Source organism: Manacus vitellinus, unplaced genomic scaffold (assembly GCF_001715985.3).
Source record: "Manacus vitellinus isolate BGI_N305 unplaced genomic scaffold, ASM171598v3 scaffold_1_pilon, whole genome shotgun sequence".
NCBI classification, from domain to species: Eukaryota; Metazoa; Chordata; class Aves; order Passeriformes; family Pipridae; genus Manacus; species Manacus vitellinus.
Genome location: NW_021939396.1, coordinates 25,916,137 through 25,932,135, shown reverse-complemented (window position 1 = coordinate 25,932,135; position 15,999 = coordinate 25,916,137). Strand labels below are relative to the sequence as shown.

Below are 15,999 nucleotides of genomic sequence, written 5' to 3'. Positions count from 1 at the left end.
GGGTGAGGAAAAATGTGCTTGAGCAGCAGCAGCCCTTCACCCAGGAGGACGTATAGTAGTCCAGTGACAACAACTGACAGGGTAAGAGCAGGTTCAAAATATCTGACTGTAGGGGAAGCTCAGGGCTTAATCACAGCTGAAGTACATTGGAAGTGATGACCATATTCATTTTGAAGCATGAATATTGAGGAAGTATAAATCCTTTTTGTGTCAGACTTCTAAAAATAGTTTCTCTCATGAGGTGGTTCTTCTGTTTAAGCTGTGTCTTTTCCATGAGAATTTCAGTCACCAATTTCAGTAATAAATCTAGAATTTGTTTTCTAGCCTAGTGGATTAGTTCTTTATGTTACCAATTTAAAAAACCTCTTTTTGGTACTAACTATTATTTTTATTATTTTCATTTTCAAGAGAGAGATTTCTTTCTCAGCACTCCTACAGTGTTGGAAGTATTACTATTGTTAGGTATTATTAATCAAGTAGTGCATGTTGTGTGTAGTTTCTGGTTCTTTATAAGATTGTTATTTGGTGTATTGGGTATATTTACAGATACTTACCAGGTGATAAATTTTGAAGATACTTCAGTATTTGTAAATAACACTTATTTAGCGTTCAGCTTGAGAGGCCTTTTGTCCTCATTCACATTTCTATTTACTATACCATGAATTTCTTGAGGAAATATTTCCATAAATGGCATTTCAGAATAAACAGTAGGTGAATTTCAACCTCCAGAGCACTGATGTATTCAGAAATTCCAGTGTGATATTGTTCCACGCTTTTTTTGGTAACTCATGCCTTTATATGTGTATGTATATATGTGTGTTTATTAAAAGAAAACAACCAATATCTATTTATATGAAGATAAATTTATTTTTTTACAGTGTAATGTCTGAAGGATATAGTAGTTGACAGGGAAGTCTAGAAAAATACAGAGCTGAAAAAGACCATCTCTTTTTGAATGATAGTATTGCATATTAAAAGTAGTTTGTTTATATACTATATACTAGGATTCAGAGTGCATTGACAGCAGCATTAGTCAACTGCTTTTTTGCATACAAAAGTCATGGCATGAAGGTATGACCCATTCTGATGACTACCTTCCAGTCTTGTGAACAGTGTTGTTCTGGCCTTTTTTTTTTAACAGGTCATTAAAAATAACCTGAATCCTGTTTGGAGGCCCTTTAAAATCTCTCTCAATTCTCTATGTTACAGTGACATGGATAAGTCAATCAAGGTAATGTGTATTAAATGTGTGTATAAATTAATGCATTAAAAATGAGAATTTATAATAAAGGGAAAATGTGTTATTCTAGTTATTGCTTCTTTTTGTTTCAAGTTTAATTGAAAGTATTAGGTTTCTTATTTCAAAGTCACAGGTACACTTGCATGTTTTGAGGGGGGGGGGAAGCAAACTATGTGCATTTGTGAAGCATTATCTGGTAGAAGTTGGTCTTTGAAAGTCTGGGAAACAGACAGTTGAACACAAGTATCTTTGAAATGTCCGATTCAGTTTCTTATTTTGGTTGTATAGTTGTAGCATTGCATCAACCAATATTGGTGGTGTTCAGATATTGTATAGTGAAAGATGCATGGTAAAGGCTAGTATATGCTTTATTCTATGTAATGGATCTTGTAATACTTTGTTATTGGTGCAACAGGTAACACTAATGAAATTCTTAATATACTTACTGCCTAATATACCAGGCATAACAGATGTGGACCAGATATAATTTATGAATACCAGTTTTAGCAACGTTTTTTTCCTCATATAAAACTGGACTTTCTGTCAGAAAATGAACCAACCTATGAAGTGATAGTTCTACCAGGGCTGGTCTTTAGTGCTTTGTATCTTTAAATTTCATCTTGAATAAATTGTGTTTAGCTTCTGACTGTTTTTGTTCAGAAATCCCCTTTAGGGGTGGAATTGAAGCTAAATAACCAATCAAAATGCCATTTAAGCTCTTTATGTTAGAAATCTAATTTTTTAGCATTTGAAAAAGAAAACAAAAAACCCAAAGGAAACAAATCACTATACTTGCTGTTCTTCCTCTGGGAAGGAAAACTGAGAGCATGATTTGCATGTGGCAGATATTAGTCATATGACTTGAGGCAGTCCTGGAAAATGCTTAGCAGCCACAGGGATGTGGGTGTTACAAGCATCTAGATGGATTTAAATACATATTTATAGAGGAGACTAATAAGCAACTTTACAAGCCCAGAACCTGCTTCCCTTACTGCTTCTGTGTTTTCTCACTCATTCATTTCCACTTCCCTTTTCCCCAAAATAGCTATGACACCTCTTAAATCTCTGTATACTGTAAATATATTTTTCTTTTTCAATAAGCAGCCATATTAGAAGTATAGACCATTAATCTAAATGTATGTATAAAGAGTTACTCTCAGCTCTGCCATCATTTTAATAAAGTCTGTTTTGTCACATTTTACCTCAGAAGTGTAGGTTTTTGTCTGGAGGAAATAGACTTGATTTGGAATAGTGGACTTACAGACAGCAGTAGGATTATGCCTTGACTTAGAAGTTCAGGAACTATCACTTCAAACATTAAAATGCAGAATTGTATTATAATGTTATTGAAGGATTAAACAGTACTTTTAACACTTTTATGTGCACACAGTTGTATGCATAATGGGCTGTTTGTCATAGTAAGTAAAACCTGCAATTTTTCCATGAGTGGCTTTTCACCTCTTTAATGTCTTAGTTTGTGTATCCCCAGCAATGCACAAACCAAGGTAATTCTTCATCTTCTGGATTCATTTTTGTGTTCCATGTGAGTGTGTTTGCACTCAGTGAAGTTTTTGTGTGTTGAAAATGTGAGCCTTTCATCTGGAGCAAGCTGCCTAGTTCTGCTGGGAAAAATATATATGTGCAATTTTATCACATGGTTCCATAGCACTATTGTGTGTCCAGGGGAACATACATGGAAAAAAAGTTTCTCTCTTGTCTGGAATAAGTATTAAAAATTGGCTTAGATGGGTCAAATATGTCAAGCAAAACAAACTTTGACGTCCTTGAAACAAAAAAGAAATAACTACTAACTGTGCTAACAGGTGTCCTAACTATTGGCTCAGGAATTGTCTTCAGTTTTAAATTTCAGATTCTGAAGCACTTGGCTGAATATTTGATGGGCATAATTTATGGCATTCAGAAGAATTTACATAGCATCTGCTATGAACATTAATTAGTCCATTGGTTTTTATGAGATTTAAGTTGCTGTTCAGTGCATGTGCATGCATTTATTTATTAGTGCATTCAAAATGTTGTAGGAGTAGTGCAAACTGCAACAGGCATGTTCCGTGCAGTAGAACTCCCAATCTATACATCATGTTTTGTATTTCAACATTACTGTTTGTTTTCAGAAACTTAATTTCTTTCAGAAGCTCAAGGGTATGTTGAAGTTGTTTGTTTTACTTTTTTATTTCTAACCGAAATGTTCAAGTAATCGGTTAAATTGTTTCTTGAACATAAGGTGCAATATTTTCAGTCTTGGAACATGGACATGAAAATAGCTGTTCGGTTTAAGCCGTACATACTCTGACAATTTTTCTTGAAGTTTGTTTAGATTCCAAATAATGTGGGATTCCTACTTTGACTCTTGATTTATTATTGTTACTATTTATCATCGTTATTAAATTATTTTAATACTTTTTCTGTGACTAACTAGCATGTCTGTGTTGCTGAACTGAAATAAAATGTCAGAAGTGGGTGGAATTAGCATGTGCTTTTATAGATAAATAACCAGCTTTTTATATAGAAATGCAGTTGGATCACATTCTTAAAGAGGAAAGAAGTCTGCTTTTCATTTCTTCTGCTTTCTTTGGTAGATTGGGCTGTTAAAAGATACATTGATTGAATAGTAAAGCTTAGCATTAAACTCTTAACACAGGAAAAGAGATTTTTAGTTGATATTCAGATCCAGGAAATGGGGATCATAGTTTTAACAGATCCACTGTTTAAATTTGCTAATCTTAAAAAAAAAATCAAATACTGTTTCTAGATTTAGGGCTGAACCTTCATATGCTTATAAATTCTGAGTTATTTTGTGGATTAATAAAGTAGTATAAAAGTGTTACTAAAAATCTCATGATTGCAAAATAACTGATTTACTAATTTTTTAGCTGGATGCTCAGATGCATGATAAGTGTAAAAAAAACCCTATGTTGTTTTCCTACTCTTCCTAACACCCCATCACTGTCAAAGCATAGTTCAATATAATTGATGTTACTTGCTCATACAACACTACGTAGTTTTCTTGTCTCTCTTTCACTTGAGTGGAAGATTAAATCTGAAACTGAGTGTATTGGCTTTTACTCAGTCTTAACCTGTGCTTTTTAAATGCAACTCTGTGCAGTTCTTAGACTTCAATGGGAGGAAAAACTCAGTGATGTAAGAAAAATAAGAATGTTTTGAATGTTCAGGTTTACCTTTGCAGTGTTTACTGGCTTTGTAGGGCCATATCTGTTACTAACACTATTGCTTCCTTCTAGGTTGAGTGCTATGACTATGATAATGATGGGTCTCATGATCTCATAGGAAGTTTTCAAACGACAATGTCAAAACTGAAGGAAGCATCTCGGTCCTCACCTGTAAGTCTTACATAGTCTAAGCTACCTGTGTGTTCTTGGTAAGATGTTTTAGTCATTTTGGAGCAAAACTTATGTCATCTGACTTGCAGGTGTTGAAGTTGTGTTAGGCTACTACTGCTATTGTAGTTGAGGCCAAATCATCATTTACATTATACATCGATTTTCCTAGGATTAATATCTTGGTTACAGTTTTTTGTATTACATAGCTAAATACCCAACCATCAATACAAATTTCACTAATCATAAAAATACAGAAATAAAAAAAAATTAGATTGTCAAAAGATAGAATGCAGCACAAATTTAACTACTGTTTAAGGGGCAAAACTTCTACTGTTATTTTCAGGTTTTACTGAAAATTATTTTAAAGGTGTGGCACTTATCAGTTATCATGCATACATTGATGAATATGAAAAAAATCAGTATTTATGCCACTGCACAAAAATGCAACTGAATGTGTTAGTCTAGGTGGCTCTTCTTTAAAGTAATATTACTTTTCCTGATCCTACAGACTGTAACAATTTGCAAACCTTTTAATAGGCAGGGTTTACATGCAGAAGACAGAAGTTAGCATAACCACCTTGACATAAAAGCACGTACTTGTTTTCAAGCTGTGGTAGTGAATTCCTGTGCAGTGTGAAGTGTGTTGTGTAAAGGCTCCTTGAGAATACAAATATCGATTTTTATTGCACCCCTAATACCATAATAGGTGCAGTCTCTTTTGAATTTAAATAAGAGATATTTTAAGTTATAATCTGTACCTGTGCTGTTTTTGGAAATGACTTAAGAAAGTTGTTTTGATAAGAACTGTGGCCATACCTACTCTAATCATGTGTGATCTGATTAATTTGTTGTCTGTAAAATATTTCTAATGCACATTAGAACTTGACTTTATATACCCCAAGTGTGATCTTTGTTTACTCCCAGAATTCTGACATCAGTTGCACCTATGGGAGATTTGGCACAACTTTCTTCAAGTGTACTTGAGGCAAGCATAGATGTGACTGTATCCTCAGTTGCTGAAAAAACTGATCTTGTATGCCTGAAAGGGATGGGAAGCTTTTAATTATCTGGAGAATTGCTGGTCTTAGTGTGGAGTTTTTTTCTCCTTCCTGTAAGGTGTATCTTTTCCCCAAGCATCCTGTTAGCAAACTCTGGTTGGAGGATTATAAAATGTAATTGAAGGATTCTCAATGCTGCTGTGTGTCTGTTACTAGTGAGTACCTCACCAAATGACATAGTACAAAAGCAAGTCCCTGAAAGACAATTTCCATCACATAGAAATGATGCTGGTGGTGAAATGTATAAAAAAAGAGGGTAAGCAGAGGCATGTAGACTTCTCGAGTCTTGACCGTGTTAGTGCATTTTTTTCACTTGAAACCAGTTGCAAATTCTCTTTATAAAAAATTAACTTAAGCCAAGCAGCAGAACCTGTTCCTGTCAGTGAGCCAGAAGGCATGTCTAGAATACTGCTTCAGGCTGTTCATGAACCAGACACGCTGCATTGTGCCATCACACAGCATTGATGAGGGCAGGAGCTGCTTAACCTGGCTAGCTGTCTATTGTTAAGGTATTGGTTTAGTTGATGAAGCCTCGACGAGTGATTTTGGAAAACTTAAACATATAATTCTTATTTCATATGTTACTACCACAGCTGCTGGAAACAGTGATACTTTGCTTGATTTGCCATGTCTTTACCAAGTGGCAAATTGTTAGCAGAATCCTCAGAGAGAAAATAGTACAGAATTTCTTTGTCCAAACAAACATATTACTAACCTTTTGAGTAAGAGAGGATTTCTGTCCTGATAATGATTTTTTTTTCCCTTGCTGATATTGGGCAGGCTGGGTTTAATTTTGCTTGATTGTGAAATGAACTGCATTTTTAATACAAGCCCAAAGTACCAGTCCTAGAATAAAGGATTATTAAATTTGGTGCATAAATGATATTATAGCGCCTTTGTTGTATTTATTTGCATTCATGCAGGTTGAATTTGAGTGCATCAATGAAAAGAAAAGACAGAAGAAAAAAAACTATAAAAACTCTGGCATTGTGAGCGTTAAGCATTGTGAGGTCAGTAATATATTCTGGTATGACTCTGTGTTTTAAAGCATAACAACTCTCATCTAATATCTCTTCACCTTCAAACTGTAAGAAACTTTAAAATGGCTGTGAGTTCCAGACACAGTAAGTATTTAAGGGACTGATTGATATAAGGAGACAAATTGACAGCTGAATCACATGTTTTCCCATGTCACACACTTTCTCTTGAAGATGCCATTTCTATGGCAAAGGTCACTTACCAGTTTGTACGGTCATTCCTTAACCTCTGCATTTCCCAACTCACTGTTTTATGGTGAATTAAAATTGTGTAACTCTGTCATATGTTGTTTTATAAACGATAGTCTTTTTGGAGCAGCTTTGTTGTCTGCCTGTAATTTTGTAAAAGGCTTGATTCTGATGCACTGAGTGAATGCTGGCACGTGCTGCTGATATCATTGCAGCAGGTGGGTAGGATAGCTATAGAGTAAAACTAGTGCTTTTCATGGTAAAGATAACAAATCTAGAACCTCAGAAGTTGCTGCAATAATACTTGCTGGTTTTTTCCCATTGAAAAAAACAAAATTTCTCTCTTCTATTTTTAGATCATTGTAGAATGCACATTCCTTGATTACATCATGGGAGGGTGTCAGCTGAATTTCACAGTAAGTTAAGTCATTTATATGAAGTGGCTTTTGGGTTTTGGAACAGACTGAAGTACAGAATCGATTGCCTGTGCTCTTCATTTGATGATTGTATTTTGCCAGAGTGCATCTACTGTGTTTAGAGAGAAATATTTTCTTTACGTATGGCACAAAGTACCTGTAGTTATGTTTGTTAGGAACTAGCTAAGCTGTGTAGATGGAGACCAAGGAGAAATTTACAGTTCTTTGAAAGCAACATACAGAGGTCATCATATGGGTTAGGACCCTTAAATTATGTAATTTGTGAACCAAATGTAGCACAAATAACAGTGAGATGTCTTCACCCTAGTAATAAGCCTCATCACCAAAGCAGAGAAGACCCATTGAAGTCAGAGAGAGAACTCTGGGCTTCTGTGGTGCCTGACTAGTTGTACTTCTGAGAGGAAAGATGTATGTAGCAAGATACAGAATGAAATTAATTTACCAGCTTTTGAAGAGCTGCCGTGAATAGTAACTGAAAGTAAACACAGTGAAAACCTGACAGGTTGCCCAGAGAAGTTCTAAATGCCCCATCCCTGGAAGTGTTCAAGGGCAAGTTGAGTGGAGGTCTGAGCAACCTGGTCTAGTGAAAGCTGTTCCTGCCCATGGCAGGCAGATTGGAACTAGATGATCTTTTTGGTCCCTTCCAACCCAACCCATTCTATGATTCTCTGATTCAGATGAAAGTTGTTTCAGCCCTTCTGAAGAGATGCAGAGCTTTTACTGGTTTTGTAGTGACATTGTTTTAAGAGTGTTAATATTCAAGAAAGCTGAATCTAAGTGTTGTGCCTGTTAGATTTGTAGATGTCCTCCTAAGGACTGTTTTCAACTGTTCCATGATTTTCACTTTGGCTTTGCCAGAGGCATGAAAAATAATTTTAGCTCTAACAGCAATCAGACTTAAATATTACATTTGACAGGTGGGGATAGATTTTACAGGCTCCAATGGAGACCCTCGCTCTCCGGACTCTCTGCATTACCTCAGCCCTAATGGAGTTAATGAATACCTGACAGCCATTTGGTCTGTAGGAATGGTCATTCAGGATTATGATGCGTAAGTGTTAAATTTTTATTTAGGCCTTTTTTTTGCCTTTTTTTAAGGTATATATAGATTTTGATGGTAGTTTATAAACCAGTGTTGAAGGTGCCTGCAGATATATTGGAATGAAACTGTTGAGCTAAAATATAGAGCTAAAAATAATAATCACTGCACAATCATATAATCACAGGCATAAACTTGTGTTTACAGCAGACAAGCAAGGCTTTTCGTCTGTGATGTAAAGAGCAGCATTGATTTAAATAAATTATTTCATTCTTGCTAGTTTGGTGCTAAAGACTAGTTTTGGTCCTGCCAACAATTAGAAGGGGGAACTTCCATTTTTAATTTTGCCTCTTAATAAAGAGCATTTTTAGTGATGAAAAGTAGCACTGTTAGTGAAACTTACTGAACTATGACAGCTTTTAAAGAAAGGCACTGACTTAATTTTCTTTAAAATTGCTTTTTTAGAGATAAGATGTTTCCAGCCTTTGGGTTTGGTGCACAAATTCCTCCTTCCTTTCAGGTAATGGAATATGTAAATGCACTACCTAAGACAGCTGAAAGAACTTACTTCAGGAGGAGACTGTATATACAGTCCTGACTATGTCTTTTGTGTATTGACAGGTGTCTCATGAGTTCCCAATCAATTTTAATCCTTCAAACCCATTCTGTAGTGGTAAGTCTGAGAAAGTAAGATCAGACCTAGAGAATGAAATGGCTAAGGTGAAGGGATAAAAACTCTTGAAAAGTGAACTGAAGCATGCGGTTCTAATTACATAATTAGTTTAATCATGTGGCAGGAAACAATTATATGACCAATTTCCTAGTTATGAGAAATAGCATTGCATCTGTCTTCTGTAATGATTTGTGAAAGAAGTGTTTTAAACAGCTGGGGCACAGGGCTGGGAACAGTTCTCTCGTGTTGTCAAGCTACTGTATTTCACTGCTGGTGTGGAGTGTTCTGGTTTGAGTGTGATGCTGCTAATGCCTGTTCAGTGTGGTGTCTCTGGTCACACTACTAACTACCACAAGCTGCCAGGTGAAGAGAACTGTTGTAATTCAGTTACATGCACTTCAGCATACAGTATTTGGCCTTTCTGTTCACGTAAAGCCATTCATGTTATATGTGGTCCTTAAGCATTGGTTAAGCAGAAAGTCTCCATTGTTCATGAATCACTTATTTTTTTCATCATGGTTAGTTTTAAATCTTTGTGTTATCTCTTGAGTTAAGTAATTTATACAGCTTTAGGTAGATTGAGTGCTTCAAAATGTCCCAGTTCTAATATGAAAAAAAAAATATGATCCATTTCTGTTCTCTAGGGATCCAAGGCATTGTTGATGCATATCGGGCTTGTCTTCCTCAAGTGAAGTTATATGGACCAACAAATTTTTCTCCAATTATAAATCATGTGGCAAGATTTGCTGCTGCAGCTACACAACAGCAAACAGCATCTGTAAGTTCTTTATCATGCCATGTGTATTTTTTCTTACTTTTTTATTTCCCTTCTATTTTTCTCCTTTAATCTTGTTTCAACAGCTGGTCATTTGCCTTGTGAATTAGTGTTTGTTACTCTTAAAACAAGATGAAAGCTACTGTTTTTTTGCAGATTGTACACAATAACCCTCTCATAAATTAACTAAATTAACTCTTCAGAGTTGAAATATCAACTTAAAAATGCACAATATCTTTATGGTATCGTCTGTTCAAAGTTCTTGCAGTACTATACAGGTGTTAAAGTCTAATTTAAGCCTTTACACACAAAAGAGTGATTTAATCTCAGCTGAGAAAAATCAGCTAGATCTTGTTTCACATCAGGTAGCTGAGAGAGAGTTAACTAAGGCAGTAAAGAAATGGATGATAAAGCTCCTGACACCTATGCACCAACACAGATAATTAACTATCTGTACTCTAAAGCTTTAGGTCCTTTCACTGTCCAAATTAGTAGGCATATTCAGGGAGGAGTGGGCTTCTGTAGATGAGCAGCTGTTTCTTTGCAGTTTTCTACAGTGGACAAGTGTCTTTGGGTGATCATGACAGTGTTTAAGCCATTAACCATTTCAGTCTCAGACAGATACCTTGGTAGTAAACTTCATAAAGCAGCTAGAAAATGTGATTGAAAGAATTTGAAAATGGCCATGATGTTTTTTCAGCACAAAAAGGTGTGGTTTAGTATTTTCAGGATGCTATAATGAAGTCAAGGATAGCGTTTCATAAAGGTATTGATACACCAGAGGGGAAACAAGTTTTACGGGCGTTATCTGTCCAAAACCTCAATAAACTGCCTTCTATCTCAGGAAAAATAATTGGAAAAGAGGTTAACTGTTGGTTTGTGTGGGGATTTTGAAGAGGAGAAGGGTGATACCATTGGGTTTTTGGAAGGTGACTGTTTAAAGATGACTTCTTTTTAAAAATGACTTCCTTTAAAAGATTGATTATGTTGTCCCTAAAAATTTCTTCAGACCGTACAGATGAAACCTGACTATAACTTAGATGTTTGATTGTAAAATTCAGTGAGTGCACTGAATGTACTCGAAGTAACAACAGTATGTAGTCTGTATGTGCATTTTTCTAAGTGTACTTGCCTAGATGTTTGCTATTTCTTTACCATAACACGTTGTTTATTGATTGACAGCAATACTTCATACTTCTGATCATAACGGATGGTGTGATAACAGACCTTGATCAAACTCGAACTGCCATAGTTAATGCTTCAAAATTGCCCATGTCCATTATCATTGTCGGTGTTGGAGGAGCAGACTTCGATGCTATGGAGTTTCTTGATGGTGACGATGGAGTTCTTAGATCCTCATCAGGAGAACCAGCTGTCAGAGACATTGTTCAGTTTGTGCCGTTCCGGAAGTTCCAAAATGTAAGTAATCTTAATGTTATACTTAATAAATATTATAGAGGTATCTGAGTTTGCTAGGATATCCTACATATAGCCCTAAGCTTTTGTAGTGTCTCCAAGATGAACTCTGAAATAAATCTTTATCAAATGGTAAAAAAGAAAAACAAACAAAGAACAGAAGACTACAACATCTGTAGAATTTCCATTAGGTGAGCTGGTTTGTCTTTATAAAGACTCTGTTTCTGGTCCCAGCAGTACCTTTCTGACTAGTTGCTGCAGGCAAACGACCTTTGTAAAACTCTCTCAGACTTGATTAAACAAATGGATGTGTTTTTAATTTGGGAGAAAGAACTTACTGTGGTTTTGTTCTTATGGTAATTTTTTTTCTAGTGGATGCCCATTTGTGAATGTGTCTTAGTCTCACATTTTAGTGCAGTGTTAAAATTCAAGGCTGAATCAGGGAGGTCATAATCAGTAATGATGATACTTTTCATTTTCATTGAAGCAAATATGCAAAAAAAAAGTGATAAAAGAACGGGCTCCTGACATTTTTTAATTTCTGTAAAAGCCATTAAAATATGTGAAGGCTAACTGAGGACTACTTTTAAATGTCATATGGTTTGAAACTGTTGATTAAAATAAAAAACACCAAAATTTCCTCAGGATGGGGAAGATCAATAATTTTGTTTCTATAGTAATATGTTCTAATTTTGTTTTGTGTCTTAATACTAATCCTGTTAATACTCCTTACATCTTATTTTGCCTTTGTGTTTTTGTTTTTACTTTTGATACCTGTTCATTGTTTAATCTCAGAACAACTCAAGGCAAACTGAACGAAGAAGGAGAGCAAAATCAATATAGAATATGCTTACCAAAAAATGCACTTGGGTTAAGATTACCTAGCATCCATATTCAGTATAAATTTATATATTCAAATGCTTTCATTTTCTAGAAAAAGGGATATTTTTCCCCCATACACTTAGTCTTACAGTAAAAACAGTATCTCCAGAAGAACTGCTTGATAAAAAATACAGTTACTGTGGCTGAAACTTGGTGAAAAAATTGCAGATTTAGACAAGTCCCTGAAGGGTCATCTTAATCAGATAGTGGAAGTATGTTTACATGGCTGGAATCTGATGTCTGCACTGTATATTTCATATGAAAAAAGGTACCTTCAGACTTGGCAGCCTTTTGTGCACTCAGCTCTTGTTACTTTGGTGAAACAAGCCATCTGATTTCTGGTAACAGGAGTGAGAAGGTAAAGATATCAGAGAAGCTTTCATCTGTCACACAAGGGCACTGTGTAGAGTCCTTTGTATAACGTCAGACTTTAAATTGGCCGAGTAGAGGAGGTGCTTATTACTTGTCTTAGCATCTCTGTTAACAACTGGTGGAAACTGAAACTTGATGTTCTTTTTTTATAAGTCTCCAAAAGAAGCACTGGCGCAGTGTGTCCTGGCAGAAGTCCCTCAGCAAGTGGTGAACTACTTCAGCACCTACAAACTGCAACCTCCTAACAATCCTGCTGCGAAGTGAATGGGCTGAGCAGAGGACCTGAGACTTTATGCTTGCTTTGCTTGCTGTATCCACAGGCTTTAGTTCTCAAGATACTTCTGTGTACATGTACACAATGCCTCTGTATGGTAATGTCTGTTAGCTAGAAATCACTTTGCCAAGTGTGCCTTTTAAGGGCCAAAATTATAATGGTGTTAATATTTGCTGTTGATTTGAGAGATAGTGCTTACATGGATGCATTTTATTTTGAAAAGTAAGAGTGGAAAAAAGAGGTTGAATATGCAGAGAGAAGAGGGAGAATGGCTGAAAGTGGAAGAGCTGCCTGTTTGATAAATATGGCCAGTGGGAGTGTTCAGTTACTTTTGTGTGGAGTCAGCACTGAGTACTGCAGTTTCTCAGTGATCATAAAACCAATCTGAAATAGAAAAGAGGGTATATCCCCACCAAAACATGTGCTTGAACAAATCTGGAATATTTCAGGCTTCTGTGTCTATAACAAAATTTTGTCACGGGAGTTTCATGATCAGACAAGTGCCTCAGAGCATTAAGGCCTTCCTTGCACACTGGCTTCACATTTACCACTTCAGTGCCTTTGGCCAGTGCCTGGGATTCAGGGCTATGTGAACATCAACCAAAGAAGTCATTAAAGTATATATTCTTTAATAGTATGCCTTCTCTTACGGTAGTATGGGAATAACTAGGATGAATCAAGGTAAACCTCAAACATCTCAAAAGAATACTATTGACCTTAGAGGCTGCTACTGTAAGGGCTGTACGATGTGTTTTAATGTGGAGTGTACTGGAAAACGAAAACTTTGGGTTTTATTTTCGTAAGGGTTTTCTTTTGGTTTTTTTTCCCCCCCAAAGAACAGTCATGACTATTGATCTTTGAAAGACTTTTTGTGAAACAGGAATCCACTTTTTGCTTAAGAAGTTTCTTATCTGATTTATGACTGTATATTTTCAGGCAAAGGCAGTTCTTCAAAGTGCTACCTATATCTATTTTTGTCATATTTTGAGTCACACTGCTTCTTCATGAGCCTACCAATGAAAAGTGCCTACAAAAAAGCCAATATTCCCTCTTCCCTCCCTTTAGGAAGACATAAGAAAGTCAAGTCTCTAAGCCCTAATCCTATAATCATACTGCATTTCTTTAGGGCAAACAAACTTCTGGTTCATTTTGTTGACTTGAGTTTTCATCAGTTATACCAAGTGTAAATCATGTTGTTTCTTAGTGGAAGCTTTCTTGTCCCCCAGTTGCATACTGCTTGCTGAGGATTTCTTCTGATCCTGTCACTGTGTGTAACATAAGTGGGTGTAAAAGGTCACATTTATCACTTTGAAATGCCAATCTTGAACGTTAATTTTGCAGTTTCACATTTGAAGTGGTTTAGAGTTAGGCATCCAACTAATTTCATGTAAGAACAGAATGGACTAATGCTAAATTTAGCACACTTGGACACTCAAGGTTGCACCAGGTTATCATGTATGTGACTTACCAGCTCGCAGTGTATGTGATTTTTGGTTGCTGGACCTGCTTTGTGTAGGTTTTGTTTGTTTCTTTTTTTTTTTTTTTTTTTACAGATATAATCCTGTAAAAATCTGAATTCACATTAACATTGATGGATGAAAGATATATGAGATGTATGTATTGAGATTGTCTTATACAAGATAATTGACAGTTATCAATCAATCATGAATGGATATGTTATCTTCATTCTATTTTCCTTGGTGGAAGGGGATCCTAAATGCTTTCAATAGTGGAATACAAAGGAAGAGATTGTGTTTCATATTAAGTCAAGCTCTTTTTTAAAAAATGTAATTCATGTATTTATGTAAAAAATCTATAATCATCTTTTTATCAGTGTAATGCAAATCTGTTACTATTTTATATATAAATTATAAGGAATTGCCATATCAAATATGCAACACAAAATACTAAGATCGAGGAAGTTGTTATAATAAACCTAAATCACACTGCTGCAAATTGAGAGTGTATGATTTTGGAACAATAAACTGTTTCACAACTACCTGCTCTGTACAGAGCTAACTGGATGCAGTATTAATGCTTTATCTAGATTAACTGAAGTGGATGGGTACTATTGATAGGATTACAGGATACTACTGAAGTTCCTCTGAGCTGTCTGCCAAAAATATAATGTATCTGAGTTCTGTTATCAATTCTGTTTTAAGTTGCCATGGAAGTGCATTTAAATAAGTGTTTTAGATCTGATAGTGGCAAGAACCATTTTCCGGGTATAACTTCTCTTAGAGATGTACAGCTAATGCCTGTTGAAAACTTCCAAGGTAGACTGAAGCAATATTCTGAATCAAAAAATGCAGCAGATTGAGTCAAAGTGAAAGGTAGTTACTGTGTTGTTTTGCCTTTTTTTTATTATTATTTTTAATGTATTTTTACGTGTAAAAACTGAGTTATTAGCTTGAGAACGAAAAGCTAAATGACAAAATACTATCAATTTTGTAAAGTGAATGTGCTTGTAGGTCACTGGCACCACCTTGTGATAAAAGTGATGTATGGCAGTCTTTGTCATCGGATGCTTTTCACCATTTATTGGTCGTAATATAAATATGTACAGCAGAGAGCTAATCTGTAACCAGAATTTTTTTACTTTTCTATGTATTTCAGTTCTGATGAAGTTAATTGATTTGCAATACCCTATGCATTAAAATGATAATTTCAGTATACTGTTTTGTTGTACTTTTGTTTTCAGCATTTTCTGCGTAGTGCTGAATGCTGCTTTTGTGATTCCTGTGGTGACTATGCCACAGATTTATAACAAGTATCATCAGATATGAGGAAAAATGCCTTTTCATTTAGTGGTTATGACTCTGCAGTGTATGTTTTGTTTTATAAAGCATCTTATATTGGCTTTTAGCAAGAAGATATTCTGAAACTGGACAGTTTTAGCTGTCACTGTTTCATGCTCTGTGCCACATTACAGTTTTCCCATGCATGCCATTTCATACAATTATTATCAGGTTTTCAAAAAAATTTTTCAGAACAGCATCTACATTTTAATTGGAGAGGCATGGAGATTTGATTATTTGTACTTTTCAAATACAACATCCTATTCCATCCTTCAGTTTCTTTACATTCAAGTGTAGTGAAGTCTGAGGTACTTTATTGGGAAACAGAGATATTGGAGACATAATGTTGCAGCAGAATTCAATGCCTTACAGAGCCTGAGTCAATTTTGATAACTGGGAGTTGTGTCTTCTAAGTGCACTAGCGTAATTCACTTGGCTTCTCCAAGGCAA

At 35.5% G+C, this 15,999-nt stretch overlaps 1 protein-coding gene across 2 annotated transcripts in view; it reads left to right on the top strand.

Annotated features, from left to right (window-relative positions):
* The window catches only part of CPNE3 (copine 3), a 28,764-nt gene extending 13,340 nt beyond the window's left edge, over positions 1-15,424 (top strand). For both annotated transcript variants that reach the window (XM_018078745.2, XM_018078739.2), the window contains 10 exons: positions 1,142-1,231; positions 4,501-4,599; positions 6,581-6,667; positions 7,240-7,299; positions 8,238-8,371; positions 8,825-8,879; positions 8,981-9,032; positions 9,677-9,810; positions 10,990-11,226; positions 12,631-15,424. In XM_018078745.2, coding sequence (XP_017934234.1) covers positions 1,142-1,231; positions 4,501-4,599; positions 6,581-6,667; positions 7,240-7,299; positions 8,238-8,371; positions 8,825-8,879; positions 8,981-9,032; positions 9,677-9,810; positions 10,990-11,226; positions 12,631-12,741 — 1,059 coding nt within the window. In that variant the 3' untranslated portion in view covers positions 12,742-15,424. The remainder of the gene's footprint in view (positions 1-1,141; positions 1,232-4,500; positions 4,600-6,580; positions 6,668-7,239; positions 7,300-8,237; positions 8,372-8,824; positions 8,880-8,980; positions 9,033-9,676; positions 9,811-10,989; positions 11,227-12,630) is intronic.
* The last annotated feature ends 575 nt before the right edge of the window (positions 15,425-15,999 follow it).